The following is a 22889-nucleotide window of genomic DNA, read 5'->3' as shown; positions in this document are numbered from 1 at the left end:
ACACCGAAGTTTATTCTTTGGGATCAGGTGACTTTAAGGCAGCCGGCCTTCCACGGCTCCTGCCGAAACTTCTTCAGTTTCCTCTGATCCCCCAAGGGGATCTGTTGCCATTGTCAGCTGTCTCCAGCAGCAGCCCGTGTTTTTTCACATCATCCCTTGTGTGTAAACCTCGGTTCTCAAATATTCACTAAAGGCTGCTTCTCCATGGCAAATTTCTACTGTAATTTTTACTAAATACAGATCTACAACCCCCCCCCCCCAATAAAGTAACCTCAAGACTGCAAATCTCAGGAGTTGTGCACCTGATAGTAATTAAATGAAATAAATACAGGTTGGGTTCTTTTAATTTGCCTTTTTGTTTCTGAGCCTGTAGGCGACACAAGCTTTCATACTTCTGCTGTTACCTCCCTCAAGGAATCCTATAATACTGTGTTGGACTTCCAGTAAGGTGATTCCCCTTCTCCCCCGTAACTTATTAAAAATCCTTATTTCTGTAAGTAATCCCCATCCTGCCACCACTGAAGTGTACACTTCACTCTTCTGTTACTTTATTTGTTGCATACATAAATAACTGATTTTTCTACAGAATTGCTCATATTTTTAAATGCATATTTTAATTTCATAGCCTTTGATGTAGGCTACATATTTTATGATACATTTCAATGATCTTCATTCCCACAAGTTGACTATGTATTGGCAAAATCAAAGGGTTGAAAACTTGTTCAATATGCGTAACACTGACAATGAGAGGTGCAGTGTCTATATAAGGAACAACAGTAAATGTTCTGCCTCATAGATTGTGTTTAAAAGGTATCTAAGTATTTCGTCTACCGTTTACAATGCTTTGCACTAGTTTTGGTGTGCATTAACTGTTTGTTTACTATAGAAACTCCATGGCCTAATCTACAATGGACAGACAAAGAAACAACAATTCCTCCCTTCAAGGTTTTACATACAAGATGCCTGAGGTTTAACGCTGTACAACGCTTGTCCAAAGTACAAAAATGTGTGTGTGTTTATGTGTCTACAGTAGCCAACTGCTACAGACTAGGGCCCGGGGGGCTAGGCAGCAGTTCTGCAGAAAAGGACCTAGGGGTTACAGTGGACGAGAAGCTGGACATGAGTCAACAGTGTGCCCTTGTTGCCAAGAAGGCCAATGGCATTTTGGGCTGTATAAGTAGGGGCATAGCGAGCAGATCGAGGAATGTGATCGTTCCCCTCTATTCGACACTGGCGAGGCCTCATCTGGAGTACTGTGTCCAGTTTTGGGCCCCACACTACAAGAAGGATGTGGAAAAATTGGAAAGAGTCCAGCGGAGGGTAACAAAAATGATTAGGGGCTGGAGGGAACTGGGATTGTTTAGTCTGCAGAAGAGAAGAATGAGGGGGGATTTGATAGCTGCTTTCAACTACCTGAAGGGGGGTTCTAAAGAGGATGGATCTAGACTGTTCTCAGTGGTAGCAGATGACAGGACAAGGAGAAATGGTCTCAAGTTGCAGTGGGGGAGGTTTAGGTTGGATATTAGGAAAAACTTTTTCACTAGGAGGGTGGTGAAACACTGGAATGCGTTACCTAGGGAGGTGGTGGAATCTCCTTCCTTAGAGGTTTTTAAGGTCAGGCTTGACAAGGCCCTGGCTGGGATGATTTAGTTGGGATTGGTCCTGCTTTGAGCAGGGGGTTGGACTAGATGACCTCCTGAGGTCCCTTTCAATCCTGATATTCTATGACAGGTGAACCACCATCCACCACAATTTGACAGAAGATAGGGAAAGGTGAGAGGTAGCAAATTGGGACAGGGCAGCAAGAGAATACCTTGATGTCAGTAACTGCTAACAGTAGCAAACTGACACCAGCCCTGGAAACCCACTTTAAAGGGAAGCGTGGGGGTGGCAGGGAGCATCCCAGGGCAGCCCTAGCACTTAGGCCAAGCCCTGGCTCCCCGTGGGCCTGTCTGTGGCTCAGTCCTCCACCCCCTTCCCCACAGGGAAAGACCATGGGGGGGACAGTGCTTGCCCCAGCCCCCATGGCAGGGGGACTAGCTCAGGACCCCTTTTTCATGGCCACCTATGTGCCAGTTGCTGCCTGCTCCCATTAGCCAGCACTCAGCCCTAGTCAGGGGAAGGGGGAACAGGTTCCCCATGGCCCAGGACCAAGGTCTGCTCTTAGCTCTGAAGGGAGGGTGGATCCATACCCAGTTAGTTACCTGTACATGGCTCTTCAGCATAAAGCGGGCCAGTGAGCTCCGGCTTCAATTGGTTAAGAGCCAGGAGAGGCTAAACCCAGATAAGATGCCCTTAAACTGAATGTTTTCGAGCCCCCGCTCCCATGGCCAGGCACAGAGCAGACTGCACCTCTGCACAGGTGTGCGGGGCAGAGCACATGCGCAGAAGATGGCCCTGCTGGCCTCTGTCCCTAATGGTTAGAGCTCCAGGAGTGAGCTGGGACACAGGCCCCAGCCCAGCCAAGGATTTCCTCATTTCTGGGTCCGACCGGTGGATATGTCCACACAAACAAAACTGACAACTCTAAAATGCTCAGACTAACCCCAACTATAGACCGGACGCAGCTGGTGAACAGCGGCAGGACCAGGAGCCCCCTGGACGTGAGGGCATCGTGTCTCGAGGCGTGCAAGCCAGCAAGCCCAGCACCCTGCTAAAGCAGCCGGAGGGCGGCTAATGCAGAAATGGCCAACTGGACGACGCTTGGTTGTGCTCAAGGGCTGACAGGAGGCTCTGAAAGGGTCAGTTTATTCACTCCGAGAAACTGTACAAATATTACAGGCAATTTTCTTTTGCTGCAAAAGGTATAAAAATAATCTTTATATACGAATCCAAGTTCATTTGTTACCGTAAATTCTCACTAAATATCTTTTCCAAACATCATCTAACTGATGGCAAGAAATCAACAACTTGAAGGAGAGAGCAAGGCCAGGCAGTACAGAGAGAACTCTAGCTACTCACAAAGGCCATGGAGTCTAGGCTAATGCACACCCTGGCCCCCCAGGTTCCAAGCAGCTCCCATGCAAAAGAGGAGAGAGGTTTAGGAACTGATGCATGTGGATCTGGAGGTCTATTGTCCCTCTGGGACCTTCATCTCTCTCTCCAGTGCTAGCTGCTCACTGCTGGCAGCTGAACCAGAAAAGGAGACACCCTGGCCCCAGCCTGCTCCTCTAGGGTTTCCAATGCTTGTTCCACACGGGATCTCCTGACCCATTCCCTCTCGCTGGGCAGCAGTCAGGGCCAGCTCTGTCCTACAGAGGGACCAGGTGGCTGATGGGAGCAGTCAGCTGTTTGCGCGGGGGGGGGGGGGGGCTGACAGCTGATAGAGGATAGCCCGTTTGCTGAGGGCAGCGGCACTTCTAGATCCAGCCCCAGCGTTAGCAGCTCTGCGGCCAGCAGAAGCAGGAGAGCAGCTGCAGTCGGATGTTCAAGAAAGGTGCAAAGCGAAGATTTTCTCAAATCCAGAATCAGGCGAGGTAGAGCCTGGCAAACACAGTGCAAACCCAGAGACAGACTGCACCACCTGCAGAGGGGCTTTCAATTCCAATGACCAAAATTCAGAGGCATGCAAGGCAGAGAACCTCAAATTGCCAAAAGTTACAGGAGACCTTCCATTAACAAGTGATGAGGAAAAGCTGGGCGGGAGGGGGGAGACGCAGAGAGAGCATCACACCAGGTAGCACCCTGCCACCAGATCAGGAATGGAAAGCAAAGGCATAGGGCCACAGGGGAAGGACCCCTAACACACTGGCAAGCCCGGCCCTGGAGCAGATGCTTGGTCTGCCTCAGAGGACACTGCTATCTGTACGTCAGCAAAACAGACCCAGCTTGTCATGGCAAAGTGCTACCGAATGGGTCCACCTCCGCCTCCTGCCACACCGACCCAGGCTCAAGTGCGAGGCGGGGAGGACAGATTGATTCCCAGATGTCAGAAAAAATGGCCCCTCAGCACAGCTCCAGGATGGGGAGTGCGAACGGAGCCTCTTCATGTATCAGCACAGAGGTTTAACTAACAAGGCCTAATTGGGGAGGGGGGCGGGGGCAAATGCATGACTCAGCTCAGCTGCCAATTGCTTTTCACTTGTCAAATGAACTAGCTGGAGTCACTGAGGACCAGAGCTCACAGGGCCAATTTTCACAGCCAAGCGTGACCACCCTACTTGGAGAGGGGCCGAGGCTGCCGCACACAGACAGGCTCAGCTAACTACTTCTGGGCTTGGAGCTGACCATCATACTAAGACGCTGTCTAGCAGCTGATGCCTAGGAGATGCAAAGTGCCTGTGGAAGTGCAGGAAATCCAAGGCATGCGGATGGGAGGAAGCTCTGAGAGGCACGTGGGCAAAGCTTTACGGGGAAGGTTCAAACACGGAGCCTTTCGAAAGAGGCCTAGGATCCAGTGGAGAGACAGAGATGCAGCAGGGTGAGGTAACTCGAGGACCCCATGTTGCACACGCCAGAAGAGAGACGCTACGGGGAGGCTCCCAGTCCGCAAGTCCACGTCTTGGTTCTAGTCCGGCCAAGAGCCCCTCTGACTCTCATCCAGCACTAGCACAAAAGGAATCCGAAGAGTGAGACTTTCCAAAGCCAGCTACAAGACAGTCCGTTCACCAGCCCGGCCGCTGCACCGGGGAGTCAGAGGTTGAGGATAGGCACGTCGAAGAGGTCGCAGACGCCCTCGCTCTCATCCAGGTTGTAGATGTAGTCGTGGTCTCCAGGGGGAGGGGAGAGGCGGAGCAAGGGAGCAAATACTGTTGAAGAGAAAGCAGGGTCATACTGTTCACAAGCCTAGGAACATCCCACCTACCACCCTGATTGGAGCCTCCAAGCCCTGTCACAGGGAGACCTCAGCTCACGCACCCCACTCACAGAATCGCAGAATATCAGGGTTGGAAGGGACCTCAGGAGGTCATCTAGTCCAACCCCCTGCTCAAAGCAGGACCAATCCCCAATTTTTGCCCCCGATCCCTAAATGGCCCCCTCAAGGATTGAGCTCACAACCCTGGGTTTAGCAGGCCAATGCTCAAACCACTGAGCTCTCCCTCCCCCCTTCTCAGGGGAGGACGCTGAGGGCAGAGTCTGTCCCAAGAGTACTTCTGCCTGAGGCGAGGCGGGACTGAGCGCAAGACAGTGCAGGGCTGCCCCTGAATGCCCAACGTTGTACAAACGACAGCCACCCTCCTTCCCCCAGCCCCAAAGAGTTCAGAGGCAACAAAACCCAGCAACTCACCTTCGGATGACATCAGCTCTTCCAGCAGTTCGGAGTTCATACATTCTGGGGAGGAGACAGCAGGGTGAGGGGCACACTCTGCTTTGCAAGACTAGGCACTGCTTTTCCTCAATTCCCTTCCCCTCCTCCCTCCCCCGAGTTCTTTCCTCCCAGTATCATGGAAGCCAAATCGCAGACCTGAACTACAGGTAGCTCTGGAGCAGACAAACAGGAGCTCAGGACTCAAGCCATTAACTCCGTGGCAGAGGGAAACTGGGGTGGTCAGCAGGCATCAAATGGGCCAAAAAATCCTGCAGGATTCTTGTGCCTGCTCCATCATGACAAACTGTTGGTTGAGCCTCGTCCCTGCGACAGCGCCCCCAGCTGGCCCGGGTCTGGGCCTCGTCCCTGCGACAGCGCCCCCAGCTGGCCTGGGTCTGGGCCTCGTCCCTGCGACAGCGCCCCCAGCTGGCCCGGGTCTGGGCCAGTACCAGTAATGCACATATTCCAAACACTTCTTTAAAAAGAGACTGCAGCAAAAGTGGCTAAAGTTGGCCCACTGAAACTTGGCAAGTTCACAGTCCTCACTGAGGACAAGTGACTTTGCTTGCATGTGTAGGGGCAGGGGATTTACTGGGGTGGGGGGGATTAAAAATAAAAACTAAGCAATTTTAAACACGTCTGATCACTGTCTCTCTCTCCATTAACGAAGACAGTCATCAAAACGTGAACAGGTTTGGATTTAAGCTGCGCCCATGTGCACCTAAAAAGAGATTTTACCAACTAGCCCTTAGGACAATCAATACTCCTGGAAAGCCACATCCATGATGCGTTGCTTCCCCGCTCCCCAGAAGATGGTCTGCAAACAGCCGCAGAAGCATTGCCCCTCCCCAAGCCAATTCAGCATGGTGAAGAGGGAATTGCAAAACCAAAACCATGCAGGATTTTTTCCCTTTTCCTTAAAAAAGGGAAATGAAATAAAATCTGCGTCGTTCAGTCTCCTACAACACCGGTAACACGGGCACTACCAAGATCCTGCTTACTTGGTGGGATGTTTGAAAACCAAACGGTAAGCTATGAAGCTACACATATAAAGTGAAAAACAGGACGACTCCTGTACTTCCTCTGCACACCAGTGGGTAGGAACTTTAACTGTGCAGCCCTCAGTACCAAACCAGCACCCAGGCCATGTTACTGTTAGAACGCAGAGAAACGAGGGTCAGAGGGATATTTGCTGCTGGCCCCATCTCTCTGGATCCTGTAGTCACTGCGCAAGTCAAACCCTATGCTCTGACGCTGCACAAACCAGTTGTTTTGAAGAGACTGTTCTACGGACGTCTCACCAGCAACCCCCTGAGGTCAACTGCATGGGGACTATGAAAACTGCACCTTTCCCCCGCTGCTGCATTTACCTTCCCTGCAGGATCTGGGGCACAGAACAGGGAATACTCATCTACTGCGGGCACTGGTATGGTGCTCACTGTGTACCGGCACAGCACACATGCTTGACTATCTGCCAGCAGTGGGCTAGGAAGGGCAGGCTGGGGCGCTGCAGCTGTTTGTCTGGCCCATACGGCGCAGCGTGATTTACCATCTGGGTGCATTTCACCTGTGTCACACGCATGCTCTGGCGGTGGGAGCCCAAAGCACAGAGGGGGTGCTGGACATGTGGATTTAGCACAGAGGGTTTCATGGGCTGCCGGCAGAGTCTGTCCTGGGAGCTCACAACATGTCACTGAAGCCCGCCCGGCAGGCCTGGGAGGGCGAGTGGAGCACTTCCCGGGGAGACCGCTCTTGTGCGGTGACCTGCCGAATGGCAGCGGGACACTCTCTATGTGCTGCACTTGGTCGTCATGCCCCACCACTGCAAAGCAGTGGCATGTGCTCAGGCCAGCTGGCATCTGCAGAGCAAGGCTCGGAAGCACCATGCCAGGGGCTCAGGAGAGCAGCTCCGGTGAGAAGAACCAGCAATGTTGCCTACATTAGATTGACTTTCTTCGCGTTCCTCACCCTTGATACTATTGTTTCAGCTGCATCACTCAGCACTGCGGGGGATTAGCCAATGGCCCCAGGCTTTTTAACCCAAACCTGGTGCCAACTGGACAGCCTCTGAGCTGAGAGCCACAAACCCCCATGCCCAGTCCTCAGCAGCACCAGTACAAGCACTGTGGGGGATTGCAGAGATCAGAGTCTAGTCTAGGCCGGTCCCCCACTCCATAGATTATTTGCATACGCGAGCCCTGTGCACACAACAATACCAGCAGGGTCTGTCTTATCACCCTGTTCCAGACACTACAGATCAGACGGGGTCAGGCAGGAGTTGGGTGACCAGATGTCCCATTTTTAAAGGGACAGTCCCATTTTTGGGGACTTTTTCTAATAGAGGCGCCTGTTACCCCCCACCCTGTCCCGTTTTTCACAGTTGCTGTCTGGTCACCCTAGGCAGGAGGGGAGCCCAGGGCACCATCTTACGTTAGTAAGGGGGTGGGAGTCGAGGGGGAGATTTGGTCCATGCCTGACGCGCTAGCAATAACCATTTGTTGGCAGCAGTGGTCACTAGTATACACAGTGGCAGTCTGAACAGATTAACAGCTGTCATCCCAGAGGCCTCCAACAGAGGTCGCTCAGCACCTAGTAAGCACAGAGACTGCAGGGGCCAGCAGCAGGAACGGCTAGTCATCAGCCTGACAGAACCAGGTCCCTGGAGGAACCCGAAGGGACTCCTCTGCACAGCCTCCTTCTTGTGCCAAGGACCAGCAGAGGAAAGCTGAGAAAGGGAGGGAGGACAGAGCCCTTCTGCCCTGAGCACCAGGTGGGCAGGCAGAGGGGAACAGGGGTAGGGAGGGATCAGTGTACCTCGTGTTGGATCAAACATCTCCGAAAGTTCTTTGGGAAGTTCCAGCACTGTAAAGACAATGAACCAAACTGGTTGGCATTGCGCCATACAAGGTCTGAAATACAACAGCACACGCCAGCCCCGCCTAGGGCCCCCGTCATCAGTCCTGCCCCAAATCACCCACATTGTGGCCCAGCACACTTCCCAGTACGCATTCTCCCAGCACACTGCTTGCCATCCATTCGAGTTCCCATGACTGGGCGTGACACATCCAGGCAACCACCAACCCACATCCCTGGAGGAAGACACCACCCCCTGCTCGGAAACAGGGGCTCTGTAGAGGGAGGGTCCCAGACTCAGAGAAACGAGAGAGGAAGTGACCCATAAGAGCTAGCCCCCCTGCCTGCCTGGACAGCTTGCTCCCATACAGTGACAATGCCAGACAACATGGCAAGCTGAACCTAAAGTGGGCACCAGGAGCCCTGCATTCCCTGCAGCAGCTTCATTTACACTAAAAAGCTGAAGGTTTACTACCCTCGGAGCGGTTGTTTCAGGCTGTACGCAGACTCATGAACACAAAACTGCAGCAGTGACACCTGGGTTATGTTTTCAAGGCTCCCTTCACAACCAGGAGAGCAAGACATGTTTTCCCCCCGAACATCAGCTCAGCTTTGGGAGCACAAGTCTATGTCAAAGGGAGGAGGAGCACACAGAGTTCTGCTCACCTAGTGCTCTGTCCAGCCTGGCCTTCAGCAAACCAAGCAGCTCCCTGGAGACTATTCCACAGCCAGACACTGGACCCATTCCTTATCTCAGTCTCCCCATTCTTCCTTGTTATTCTGCTCTCCAACCCTGGCCCTCCTTCCACCCTATTTCCTAGTCTGTCTGATGCTTTTCACCACAGCCACCTGCACTTCAATTACAGTCACCAGGACACACCACAAACCCAGTCAGCAAGGCCTAAACCTTGAGGAGCTCCCACACCTGTGGTTTGCGGAGCCATCAGGTCACATGGTGTGACCCCAACCCCAGGAATCCCTCCCTTGGTCCCTCTGGAGCTCCTGCAGCTCGGCACTCTGCAAAGCTCTTCCTATCTGTGGGCCACTCCGCGAGGCCCCCTGAGCCCCTCGCATTCTTTAACGAACGTGTCCAACCCCAGCGCAGTAGGGCCGAGCTATCACACACATCACACAGGTGTGAGGCTGAATGACTGGCTCAGGGTCACACACGCGGTCTTTAGTGTAGCAGGGAACTGAACCCAGACCCCAGGAGTCCCAAGCAAGCACCCTCGCAACTGGCCCCCGCACCCCCTCTGGCCACAGCCGGGAATACCAGAGCTACAGGGGCAGAGGACTGGCAACGGCGGGGTCTGTGCAATGGCCTGTCTCTCCTGACCAGCCCCATCAATGGAAGCAGTGGAGACTCTCACCCCTCCTCTCCTGGCTCCCCATCGCCTCCTCTCAGCCTGCTTCAGGCACAACAGCATGGGCCGCCTCCCCTGCCACACCCTCTTTCCTCTTCAAACCCTTCCGGCTCAGCCTGTGGAGTTTCTAAGGGCTAGCGATTCAGCACAGGAGCTCCACGCCCGGGGTGACTCCAGCGCCCCCACAGGGCGGCAGAGGAGCTGTGCTCTGGAAACGAGCGACCGGGCCACTTGTCAGTAAAGAGCCCCCAGCCCTTCTCCACAGAGCCAGGCTGTTTGCAGTGCCTGCCTGTACTCCAGCTCGGCTTCTCTCAAGTCCCTAGAGGGATACAGCTCCACTTCCAGCTTACACTGCCGCACTGTGTGAAACAGCCGGCAGGTCCCATCCCAGGACAGCCCATGGATCTTTCAGGGGGTTAGCAAGCTTCTGAGTTAATCTCAGCAGAGCAGTGGGAATACCTTAGATGAATGTCCCTACAGAGACTCCGTGTGACTGTAACCCTGAGGAATGGGATGAAATTGAGAGAGAAGAGGGAGGCTAGTTACCAGGAGAACCCTCCCAACAGACTAGGGAACAGTCACAAGGGAATGGCTGAAAGCCCCTCTAGATTGAGGCACTCAACTGGACAAAGGGACTGTTCAGGAGAACCCTACAACCCAGCAGGTAACAGGAGGGAAAGATGGGGTCCAGAAGGGACCTGTCGGGTCACAGATCTGCTACCAGCATCAGAACGCAGACAGTAAACAGAGTCTCACCAGAGAGCCATCTCCGCCAGCTTTTTCACCCTCGCCGCCACCATGCATGCAGCTACCCTGGATGGGGCAGGGATCTGCCTACCCCTTCCTTTAGATCCCAGCTTGCAAGGCTTGACTGAGGCCTCTCAGCAGAAAGCAAAGCAGAGGTCAGCCCCCGTCTGGGCAGTGCCAACAACACTTCAGCCCCTTGCCTGCGGCCTGTGAGTCCCCCAGGAGCCCAAGGCCATACTCACTCTCTGTGGGATCTGGCTTGATTGGCTCAAAGGAGGTAGAGGGATTGGGCAGGACGGAGCTGCTGTCTAGCGAGGCAGATGACTGGAGCGGCTGCGTATCTAACACTGCCGGCTGGCTGGCTGGAGTGGCCACTGAGCTGAGAGGGTCGAAGTCGCTGCTGCTCTTGGACTCTGCTGCCGAAACGCTGCAATCTGTTACACACACACAGGGATTTCAGGGGGACTCCAGAATACGTGACCCCAAAGCAGCAGCCACAGCCCCCAGCAAATCCAGCCGCTTTGAGAGTGGAGCCTGGCCTGCCCCCTTGTTAACAAACCTGGCCTAAATGCAACAGACACTGGCATGTCCACAGACAGAGGGCTTTCTGTCTGGTTCTCACTCCCCCTGGACGAGCCTGCGTCCCTAGCGCTCACAGACTCGCTGTCCCAAACCCTCCTACTGCCCCCAGCACCTGCTGGCATCTTGCTGGCTGAGAGCACTGTCTCCATCACACTCCCAGCCTAGCTGGTAGAGAGATAGAGGGGTCACTGCAGTGAGGGGTCGGCCAGCCTGGCCCCAATCAGCCCAGGGAACAGGAGGTAAGGGCTGGAATTTACTGACTCAGTGCTCTAGTCATTGCACTTCAGCTCCCATATACGCCTGCAGCCCATTGGTCATGGAAGGCATAGGGCAGAGCCGGGACGATGCAATGGACTAGAGAACAACTCTGGCGGGGGTTGGGGGAAATCCACGTTTAGCTGTATCTGGACGTTCGGAAGCATTCCCATGTGAACTCCAAAGTGCTCCTAAAAAGCCTCCCCCATTCCTAGCTGGTACCGTCCCACTCGCCCGGCCACCATCCCACTCCTTGCTCACCTGGGCTCGTTGTTTTCTGTGCAGCCGGGCTGTGGTCCTGAGTGCTGGTCGGTGTCGGCGTGGACGGGTGCGTACTGCTGGGGACAGATGCCTCCTGGAAGTGGGCAACAGGCGACCTCTGTGGTTTAGCAGGCACGACTGGCTGGCACTGAATGAGGTCTTCAGGGGGAGGGACAGGGAGCACCACAGGGGGGGAGCTCAAAGCATCTTTGTTTACGAGGAGGACATCAATTGGACCACTCGTGCTTTTCAGATGGATCTGATATTTCTTCTGTCCATTCAGGCCCTGAGGAAATCAGGGAGCAAAGTACCCAGATAAAATTAACAGCAGTCCTCAAACAGGACTTAAGCTTCCCAGGGCAAGGTCCGTACTCTGAAATGGCTCAGCATGCTACAGGAGCTCCTCCCTCCCTCAGACAGCTGCTCCCTCTCCTCCCACAGCTACCCTTACTCCAGCACACTTGGAATGATCCTCCTTACCCCAACAGCACAGCAAGCAAGCAAGCAAGCAATGCCCATATCCTTCCAGTAACTCCAGCCAACCCAGGACACCTCCATCCCAGCCTGATCAAACACCCCCCCAAACACAGCACCCACCTCCGGAATGGGAACCTCCAACCGAGTGCCTGATGGGGCTCGAATTGCTAGGAGGGTGTCTCCTGTGAAAACAAACTGGTCAGCGCTCCAAGGGATGCCTCTGGCTGCTGTGCCCAGCATGGGCTGTCATTCAACCAGCCCCTCCCGGGAGAACTCCTGCACACTCCCACCAACCAGGGCTGAACCACCTGCCTTACTGGGGAATCAGCATCCATCCTTCACAATGCACCACTGGCCCAACACATGGCCCCGGGGAAACACTTTTGCTGGCTCGCTCTTGTGTTGAGTGCTAGGACTCTGGTAGCAAGAAAGGAGGGTTTGAGTGTCTCCTGAGGAAAAGGGAGCTGGGGCAAGGATAGAGACCTGCTGCAGGGAGTGACCCCAGAAACAGACAAGTTCAGGTCAAAGTTTATGTTAGTTATTGAAGTTAGCAAGAAAGGGATACCAAAAAAAGGAGCAGTCGGGGCCCATACCCAGCGTGTGCTGAGCTGGAAATGCCACTGCCTTGCAGAATCTTAGACATTTAACACCTTTCTTTCCAAAGATGTGCACCTAGTCACGTGAACTGAAAACAAATTGGCTTTGTGGAATATCATGCAGCCAGTAAGCAGGAAATTCCCAACATTCCTGCTGCTCCTATATTGCTAATTTAGCTACACTGCACACCTTCAATAGGTTCTGGCTGGCACCAACACCATGCGAGTTTACATTTAACATGGAAAACAAGACGAGAAGTCTCATACCCGTGCAGCACAGCCTCTGTGTGCCTGACACGTCAGCCTTTCCATGGCACGAATTCATTTTTTGCCTTTAACTTCACATGGGTTTATTAATGAAAATAGGTAAAAGGGAGGAAAATCCCAAAAGTCACAAAAAAGGAAGAACAGTGTTCTTTGATCTCAGCCCGGTAATTAATGGCTGTCCTTGTAAATTCTCTGGCCCAAAGCAACTTGGCTTACAAAAGTTATTGACAAATCTTGTGGGGTTTGTAAAGTGGGGAATCTTCAGCAATTTATCCGTACCAAATACATCTTTAAAACAGATTAAAATATGGACAGAAGAGTCCTAAAGTACATGCTTAAATTCCAAACTTTCAATGTTACCACAACTATTGAAACGTGTTTCAAATTTGCCTTGATCTTTAAATCTCAAGAAACAAGCCAAGTCTGATGTTTGTGTCTTCATTTTCTTCGAGTTTTGAGTAAAAACTTTAAGATAGCGACATAAGGTAAATCGGTATTTTTTCCACTCAGTCTAAGAAACAGAGCAACCTATTTTCATTCCGTTTTTCAAAATAAATTCACCTTTGGGATAGGGCCAAACATGGGAAATTTTAGCCCACAAGGTATTTACTGAGGAAAGGGGGCAAGGTGGAATGGAAGTTGGAATTCAGCCTGAAGTACAAGGCTGTGATACAAGAGATCCAGCAAAACAGCTTTCCAAAGATCACCAAGAGTGGAGAGTCAGGTATCCTACCTAAGGTATGTTTTCTGGCTACACAGAGATCAGCTTCACCCCCTGGAGGCCAGCTGGGATCACCCTGTAATACCACGAGGAGACAGGCTGAGATGTCTGTTTTAAAACAGCCGGATAATTCAGATCCGCTCCCAAAAAGACAAATCAGTGATCGTGAGTCCAGCTGCAAGGCCTTCACATTGTAGAGTAAGGTTTGGCTTCAGATGTAAATCTGTCCTGAAGAGCAGGAGTGACAAGCAACCTCTGAACTCTTTTAGACGTGGGCTTTTGCACCTCAATTGCTTCCCACACATAATGGCTCCCACACATTTGTCTACTTCTGTCCCATCAGATCCTCCCATGCGATTACAAGGTATTTGGTGCCATGCATTTTCCTGGTGCTTTACACAATCCCTGCCCCAAGGAGTCAGAGATCAGACACAGCACAGCAGGAAAGCCAAGGGTTGCTGTGCACAAGTTACTGGAAGGAAAACAAGAGAAGATTCTTGGAAGGAGGTGGCTCTTGAGGAGAAGAGAGAAAGATCTTGGTGACTACATAGAAAAACTGTTGCAAGCCCAGGAAGCAACATGAGGTCAGGCAGAGAGTCAAGAGAGAAAGAGGACAACGGAAGGTGCACTAAGGAAAGAGGATTGGGAGGAGTGCTGAAAGAAATAGGAGCAAACAGTCAGGGGGAGGTGAAATCATGTAAGGCCTTGGATCTACCAGGGCCTTTGAAACAAAGGCATTTATTTGTACAAATGAGGCAAAGAAAAAGGAATGCTGGCTCTTCTCAGTCATATGCAAAGGCCTCCAGCTGGCAAGCAGCACATCTCAGCCCTGGGGAGGGTTCTGCTACAGCTTCCCTAGGAAGGGATGACCTGTCAAGGAAAGCTGAAATCCTGCAATTAAAAACTTGCCCCATAGGATAACATGGCCCCAAATACAAAGGGACAGAACAGACAGCCCCCAACTGCAAGTGTGCTCTAGGGAATTCTATGGTCTACCCCTTGCACGGAACAGTCCCATTCCCAGATAGGACTCCTCTGACTGCAATGATACAGCTTGAATTTAGTGGCAGCTGATCCCTAGGATTGTGGGAGACGACGCAGGACTGTCTCTTCATGGAGGACACAGACAGCACATCTTGGGGACCAGCTAGGATCTACTGTCATCTCCCTGCTGGGAAATGGGGGAGCACAGCTGGGACAGCCAGGTAGGTCTGCTGCCTCAGGCCACAGGAGATCAGGCAGGGACCCGGCACCATCTCCTCACCTGTGAAGCACTTGCAGATATCTTCGTGCGTCACATAGGCCAACGTTCTTGTGGTTAAGGAGAAAAGGTGTAGCGTCTCCTTCCTGCACGCAGACAATGGAATTCCTAGAAGCAGCTAAATGGCCGCACCAGAGCCTCTGAAGTGGTCTGGAGGGGAGGTCTACCTGCCGCAGGGCTAGCGCTCAGAGAGAAAACCTGCCAGAGCAGCTACATGCCTGAGAACGTAGCACCGATGACTCGGAAAGAGGCACTTCTGTCCCGAGTCTGGACTGAAGCGATGCCTTAACATGGTGCTCGGGGACACCACAGGGCCAGAAGTGGGGTCTTTTGGGTGAAATGATCTCTAAACTTGCCAACACACCTTCCCCAAAGGTGGAGCAGTCCCCAGTGGTCCTGGGAAAATTCCAACCCAGCTGATTACACCTGCCTCCCCAAACACTCCCTGCAGCGGCACATGGATAGTTTGCTTTACTTGCTGTTGTATACTGCTGGGTCATGTTACAGCACGCTGTTAATCAGCTGCTCTGTGCCACCCCAGATGTGGATGCATTCAGGGCTGGCTATTATTATTAACTATTTGTATGAGCATACTCCCAGGAGCTCATTGTGCTAGGTGCTGTGCAAGTAACATTTGTGCAATGCTTTGCAGGATTTGATGAGAAAGGCGCTATAGAAATGTAAGCTTATTAGTACTGGAAGGAGAGGCAACTGCCCCTTCAGGCCCAGCGGTAGAAGAGAGAGCAGTAGGAACCGAACCAGGAGCTGGGGATGCTGAAAGGATATCTGCTGTTCTGTACATCTTCTGTGACGTTTTTGATGCTCTGCTGGACCCACATCTTCTGCTGCTCCAGCTCCTGTTCACGCTGCTCCAGGTCCTCTATCTCTGCCTTCAGCTCAATGAGTTTGTGGGCTATCTCGCGGGTGTTACAGCCCGGGCCCACCCCTCTGTGCAGAGAGAGAAAGGAATGAGTGGCCCAGCCCCATTAAGGGAGAAAATAAAATTTGCAGAGGGCACTGACTGCACCGCCTTGGAAAGAGGAGCCACTCCCAGCCCTCTCCTGGCACACAGAGGTTGGAGCCCAGCTCTTCCACACCTCACCAGCTCCCAGCAGTGCAAAACCCATTCTTCAGCACCACACCTAGAGCCCCTAGCTCCCCTCACCTTCTCCCATAGTACACCAGGGTCAGAGGCCCCAGATCTCCCATCTCCCCGCAAAGCCTCCTTCCAGGCTAAGAGGGTCAAAGCCTACCCTCGTATTGGGGGCAGAATCCTTCCTCTCTCAACACCAGGGTAAGGATTGGAGGCATCTGTTCTGGTCAAAGCCCCTGCAAGTAGCTAGCATGCACCCGAAGCAACAGCTACGTACCTCAGCCGCTGGAGAAATGGCTCCCGGCCCGTGTCTATACTAGCATCGTCCCCTCAAATTCCCCACAGCCGCCACTGGCACGGCTTAGCTAGGGGAGTGCTAGCATAAGCCAGCCGGCAGACACTGCACTCAGAATGCCAACTGAGGCTTGAAGCCGCAGTTCTGCTACCTCTTCCACCATTCCCGCCGCAGGTGGAGCTGCACCAGCGGTAGCAAGGGTGGGACGTTTCAGAGGGGGAAAACATGGGGAGTGGATTACGGGCAAGGCCTCGAAGTGAGAGGAGCATTGAGAGGAACCCTTCTCCCAGAATCCTCCCACACTGCTCAGAGTATCTCGGTCACTCACTTCCACTGGATACTGTTCTTGGATTTCTTCTCGATCAGCCCAATGCCCTCCAGAACATTTGTGATGTCGTAGATTCGCCGTTTCTGCCGCACTGCCAAGGTATCCGCTGCCTGGGGATTAGAGACGGACAGCTGACTCCAGAAATTCCCAATTCCGCTCTGCCCCCCATGGACACAGACATCACATCACCCCAATTACAGATCAGACCCCGCTGCTTCCAACAGCGTCTCCTTTGTGCCCCCCCACTTCTCAAATTACAGATCAGACACTGTTCCCAGGGACATCAAAACTATCTGCCCCACAATCCAACTGCTCATCCAACTAACACCCCATCCATCACAGACCAAACCCAGCCACCTCCTTTAGATTGTGTGTGGACTGCTCATCTCCATGACAAGACCATGTTGGGAGGGAGGGGGATAAACGTTACATCCATCTGGGGCTATATGTTCTAGAGAAGCTTTGTGTGGCAACCTGCAAACTGGATGCATGCTCCCTTGACTGATCAAATCCAGAGGGTAAGAAGGAACGGAATGGGGAGGTGTGGGGGAGAGAGAAGAAACTGGGTCTACTAAAGGTAACAGTTCTGCACGGTCAGGGAGATGGGCTGGATAGTCCCACAGGCCTTTTCCACCTGACTTCCATGCCGCTGGGTGGAAAGTGTCACCACCTCCCTCAGGTGAGCTGCCAGCATCTCCCAAATGGGCCTTGTTCAGCCCATGCACAAAAAGCCACCCCCTTGGCCCTCAAAATTTCAGCCCCTGGCTCTATTCTTTTTTTTAAGGCAGATTAGGGAGGCTGTGATGAGGCAGCTCTTGTGCTACCCAAAGTTCTCCGATTTCCTTGACTCTCTTGGATGTAGGGCCCAGAGTCCACACAAAAAGGTTCCACTGATGGAACTGCAGCACATTAAGACACAATGAGTTCCTTGACACCTATTAAGGGAATCTACTCCAGCTCCCATCCTGCATAAGTGGGTATTACATCAGTGCTGGTCCAGCGTGGACGCATCACGTCTGTATTAACAAACCCAGCGCCACACTGCACTGGATATTGCAGAACAGACATGTCTGACTACCTTTCTACACAGTAGTGCTCCAGAAGCCACTCATCTGTTCCAATGATGCTGACATACATGAGTCCCATTTGCCAACCATTTCTGAAGCAAACACACACCACTTTTCTTACAGAATATAAACATCTTTGGTCACCTCCTGCATATGCAGGAAGCCAGACAGAGGTCAACAGTGTGAACACATACATCTGGTGTGATATATATGGGTGTAACTCCACTGATGCATGTTGCACTGGTGGAACTTTCATGTGTAGACAAGACCTAGGTTTAGGTACTGGGTATGACATGGAGACGGTGTTGCTTACTCTGAGCAAAGATCTCCAGTGGACAAGGATAAAGCGCATATGCCAATTCTCTGCCCATAAACTACCTTCAATACCACAAAGTACAAGGCACAGATGACTCCTCTGCAGGCCACAGCAGAGGTAGATATGGCTGTTTGCCTAGCTCTGTTTTCCCTCCCAGGACAGAAAGGCAGTAATGAGTAATTGTTGATCTGACTCAAGGGATCCCTGAGGGAGGTACCACAGAATTCTGGGAGAGAGTGACAGCCTTTGGGCTGTATCTGATGGCAGGATACAGAAGTCAGGTCACTTTGCATCTCTGATTCATTGGACCCAGACTGTACAGGCACTTGGACTTCCCACTATCTGCCCAGGAGTGGAGCCTCGGTGAGAGTAAGATCCAAATATGACAGAAGGGTAAAGCAGCAGAGAGGATCCGTTGAAGCTGTTCCATTTTGTGCTGTGTGGCATGGTGGCCTGTGCTAGACAGGGCTCAGATGAAATGATCTAGTGGTCCCTTCCGGCCTTAAACTCTATGCAATATTCACTGGGCCAAAGAAAGAGAATGACTCTATAGCCCAGTGGTTCGGGCATTCACCTCAGTCCTAACCACCATGTTTTGGCTACGCTGAGGTCCCTCTCTCGGACCAGAGAGCCCATTCCAGTTCTGAAAAACCTGCCTGAAAAGTTTCCTCAAAACAGACAGGTTCTGTGAAAAGTTTCGCTTTTGACAAATCAGCATTTTCCAGAAAAAAAGAAAACAAAACCCACATCTGACCAAAGCTTGAGAGGAGTTCTGCTGCGTCCTAGCCACGCCTGGATGCAAAAGTGCTTCCTTCTATCGGCAACTCAGCCAGGGGGCCACAGCCCTTCCCAGATCTATGAAGCCTCCTGTTTTCAGTCATCCCTCCCTGGGCTCCCAAGTGGATGCCTACATCCATGCCTGCTGCCTAGAGCAGCAACTGCAATGCCGCGGATCCCAGGGAGATTCATCCAGCTGCCTAGAGTGCCTCTACCCAGAGAGAGGCCCAGTTCTGAAGAGTGAGCATTCCACTGTCTTAGTTCTCAGGACAGTGACACTGCTGGGTGCTTCTCCCCATGGCCACCACCTGAGGTAAATGATGTCACCTCTACTGACCTGGGGGATGTCGGTAACCTCCCATAGGTGCCAACAGTTCTGGGAGGCAGATGCCCACTCCAAATGCCACTTCAGCATCCCAATCCTCCCCCCCTCCCCCACATACATACACACCAACATAATAAGCAGCAGCTCCCAGGGGTAGAGGATGTTCAGGAGGCTGCGAATGCAGGCTGCAGCCAAGCACCATGGAAGGACATTCAGCTTAACCCCCTCCAATCACCCGCCCCATTCTACCTCCCCTCTCCAGGCCCCATCCTGAGCTTCCGTTTATCCAAAGCAACTTTTGCCCTATTGAATCTCCCTCTCTGCCCCCCAAAATTGTGTATGTTGAAAAGGCTGCTCACCAGGGTGCTGCAAGATGCATGTTAGTGATCTAGGATATGGTGGGGTGAGATAGCTTTGGGGACAGACTGTGCAGTGCGCTTCTGTGATGCATAAACATGCAGCTTGGTGTCACGGAGGTGAGAAAACGCATGTTCATCTCATCACTTACATGCAATCTCCGGAGCTTCAGCCAGAAATGGTCTGATTTCCTCTCTGCTCCTCACCTCCCCAAGCATCCAGACCTTTATGACCTCCTGTCTGGAGGAGGCAGAGTGCTCTACCAGGGGCTAGCCCTAAAGATCATTTGGAAACTTCAGCTAGTGGAGAACTGCATTCCCGCTTGCTTAGCGGCGCTTTCCCTGCGCCTTGCAGATTGCACTCGTTTCCTGTCAGGTCCCGGATACAACGCAAGGGGTGGATTTTGGTCGATGTATCCCTTTCAGGTTGGGGTCCTGCTTAATTTAGTGCTGTTTCTCTCTGCATTGCAACCTGAGACAAGCTGCTGTGCTAGGGCTGGCAGGTCCTGGATTTGATCCGGGATATTATGCTCTGGTGATGGGACTCTCAGTGCGGTTTTCATGGTCAGGCTTGACAAAGCCCTGGCTGGGATGATTTAGTTGGGGACTGGTCCTGCTTTGAGCAGGGGGTGGGACTAGATGACCTCCTAAGGTCCCTTCCAACCCTGATATTCTATAACCCTTCATTCTGGAAATTGCTTCCCTGTCGGAGGGACACAGACCAGGTGTGTTGGCCTTCAGGGCACATTGGAAGAGTTTTCCTGGGGCAGGGTTTTGGCTCTTTTGCAAGGATGGGGGCAACTCCTTTCACATTGCGTCACAATGCATTTCTGATAGGGAAGCAAATATTTATAACACTTACTCCCTAGAAATATGGCAGATACCGAGGGCTCCACCCAGGCCCTGCACCCCTCCCCTCTCCCCACAGCCCTGCACCCAGCCCCATGGCACTAATCACTACTTCCCCCAGTGCACATCCTTCCAGTCCTAGCACCCAAGGGCACCAAACAGGGGAGACACAGGGCACATCTCAGCCTGGCCTCACAACAGCTTGGGCCCTACGCAGCACCCACAGTAACCACTTCACACCCTACAGATACCCTCGGGGCCTCTGCAACCTCCCATGGACAGATACCCCCTGCCTGGCGATGGACAGATATCCTCCTGCCCCCTCTGAATGCCCTCCCATGGATACCCCTACCTTGTCACAAATAGCTACCCTATCCCCTGCAGCCCCCTCCCCTCTCACCCCCCCAGGATAGCCCCCTCCCCTGTTGCCCCCCTCCCCTCTGGCCCCCACCATGCTCTCCCCTCCCCTCCGACCCCCCCAGGATAGCCTCCCCCCCCCGTGTTCTCCCCTCCCCTCCGACCCCCCCCCGGACAGCCTCCCCCCCCCGTGCTCTCTCCTCCCCTCCCCTCCGACCCCCCCCCAGGACAGCCTCCCCCCCGACCCCCCCCCAGGACAGCCTCCCCCCCTCCCCCCGTGCTCTCTCCTCCCCTCCCCTCCGACCCCCCCCGGACAGCCTTCCCCCCCCGTGCTCTCCTCTCCCCTCCGACCCCCCCCCCGGCCAGCCCCCCCGCACCAGCTTGAGGTCCAACACGCCGTCCTTGGCCTCCTGCAGCAGCGACACGAACTTGGTGGTGAGCAGCCCCAGGCTCTTCTCGTGCCGGCTCGGGGCCCCCGGGGGCTGCGGCCCGGACTCCGCCATCTGCCTCCCCGCGCCGGCTCCTCCGGTCCGCCCGCCGCTTCCGCTTCCGCCCGCGGGGCACGACGGGAAGCCTCCGGAAAAGCCCCGTCGCCGGGAGCGCGGCGGGGCGGGGCCTGGGCGCGCGCGGGCGGGGGCGGGGCCTGGCCCGTTGCCATGGCGAGGGGCCGAGTCTCGCGCTGCAGGGGGCGTGTCGCGCCGCGCCGGGACCCGCCCTCGGGCCGAACCCCGGGGCCGGGGGAGCCTCCCCCGGCTGGGCCGGGCCTTGTGCGGAGCCCGCCTGGGGACGGGTCGGCCCCGGTCCCGGTCCCGGTCCCGGCGGCTCTCGGCCGTTCCGCCCCCTCAGGAGGCTGATTGTCCCCCGCACTTCACCGGCTCGGGCCCCCCCCCCCGCGAAACCCGCCGCCCTTCCCCGCTGCCCCAGGCCCCTCTCCCCCGACGAAACCCGCCACCCCGGCCCCCCCGGCGAAATCTCGCCGCCCTTTCCCGCTGCCCCAGGCCCCCCCCCGCGAAAACCCGCTGCCCTTCCCCGCTGCCCCAGGCCCCCCTCCCCCCGGCAAAAACCCTCCACCCTTCCCCGCTGCCCCAGGCCCCCCTCCCCCCGGCGAAATCCGCTGCCCTTCCCCGCTGCCCCATGCCCCCCCCCCCGGCAAAAACCCGCCACCCTTCCCCGCTGCCCCATGCCCCCCCCCCCGGCGAAATCCGCTGCCTTTCCCCGCTGCCCTGCCCCGCTGCCCCAGGCCCCCCTCCCCCCGGCAAAAACCCGCCACCCTTCCCCGCTGCCCCATGCCCCCCCCCCCGGCAAAAACCCGCCACCCTTCCCCGCTGCCCCATGCCCCCCCCCCCCCGGCGAAATCCGCTGCCTTTCCCCACTGCCCTGCCCCGCTGCCCCAGGCCCCCCTCCCCCCGGCAAAAACCCGCCACCCTTCCCCGCTGCCCCAGGCCCCCCTCCCCCCGGCAAAAACCCTCCACCCTTCCCCGCTGCCCCAGGCCCCCCTCCCCCCGGCAAAAACCCTCCACCCTTCCCCGCTGCCCCAGGCCCCCCTCCCCCCGGCAAAAACCCTCCACCCTTCCCCGCTGCCCCAGGCCCCCCTCCCCCCGGCAAAAACCCTCCACCCTTCCCCGCTGCCCCAGGCCCCCCTCCCCCCAGCAAAAACCCACCACCCTTCCCCGCTGCCCCATGCCCCCCCCCCCGGCGAAATCCGCTGCCTTTCCCCGCTGCCCTGCCCCGCTGCCCCAGGCCCCCCTCCCCCCGGCAAAAACCCGCCACCCTTCCCCGCTGCCCCAGGCCCCCCTCCCCCCGGCAAAAACCCGCCACCCTTCCCCGCTGCCCCATGCCCCCCCCCCCCGGCGAAATCCGCTGCCTTTCCCCGCTGCCCTGCCCCGCTGCCCCAGGCCCCCCTCCCCCCGGCAAAAACCCTCCACCCTTCCCCGCTGCCCCAGGCCCCCCTCCCCCCGGCAAAAACCCGCCACCCTTCCCCGCTGCCCCAGGCCCCCCTCCCCCCGGCAAAAACCCGCCACCCTTCCCCGCTGCCCCATGCCCCCCCCCGGCGAAATCCGCTGCCCTTCCCCGCTGCCCCAGGCCCCCCTCCCCCTGGCAAAAACCCGCCACCCTTCCCCGCTGCCCCAGGCCCCCCTCCCCCTGGCAAAAACCCGCCACCCTTCCCCGCTGCCCCAGGCCCCCCTCCCCCCGGCAAAAACCCGCCACCCTTCCCCGCTGCCCCAGGCCCCCCTCCCCCTGGCAAAAACCCGCCACCCTTCCCCGCTGCCCCAGGCCCCCCTCCCCCTGGCAAAAACCCGCCACCCTTCCCCGCTGCCCCAGGCCCCCCTCCCCCCGGCAAAAACCCTCCACCCTTCCCCGCTGCCCCAGGCCCCCCTCCCCCCGGCAAAAACCCTCCACCCTTCCCCGCTGCCCCAGGCCCCCCTCCCCCCGGCAAAAACCCTCCACCCTTCCCCGCTGCCCCAGGCCCCCCTCCCCCCAGCAAAAACCCACC

At 55.2% G+C, this 22889-nt stretch overlaps 1 protein-coding gene across 1 annotated transcript; it reads right to left on the bottom strand.

Annotated features, from left to right (window-relative positions):
* Positions 1–3307: 3307 nt before the first annotated feature.
* On the bottom strand, positions 3308–20964 carry E2F4 (E2F transcription factor 4). The gene is made up of 10 exons (XM_074968404.1): positions 20773–20964; positions 16349–16458; positions 15419–15580; positions 14636–14679; positions 11908–11969; positions 11311–11596; positions 10455–10646; positions 8063–8110; positions 5228–5272; positions 3308–4748 (listed from the first exon to the last, which is right to left on the bottom strand). Exons 1-10 carry the CDS (start codon positions 20896–20898, stop codon positions 4633–4635), a joined length of 1191 nt encoding a protein of 396 aa, XP_074824505.1. The 5' UTR covers positions 20899–20964; the 3' UTR covers positions 3308–4632.
* Positions 20965–22889: the final 1925 nt, after the last annotated feature.

Source organism: Natator depressus, chromosome 12 (genome assembly GCF_965152275.1).
Source record: "Natator depressus isolate rNatDep1 chromosome 12, rNatDep2.hap1, whole genome shotgun sequence".
Classification (NCBI taxonomy): domain Eukaryota; kingdom Metazoa; phylum Chordata; order Testudines; family Cheloniidae; genus Natator; species Natator depressus.
Note: the sequence above shows the minus strand (reverse complement) of the source record. Positions and strands in the feature narration are given on the sequence as shown.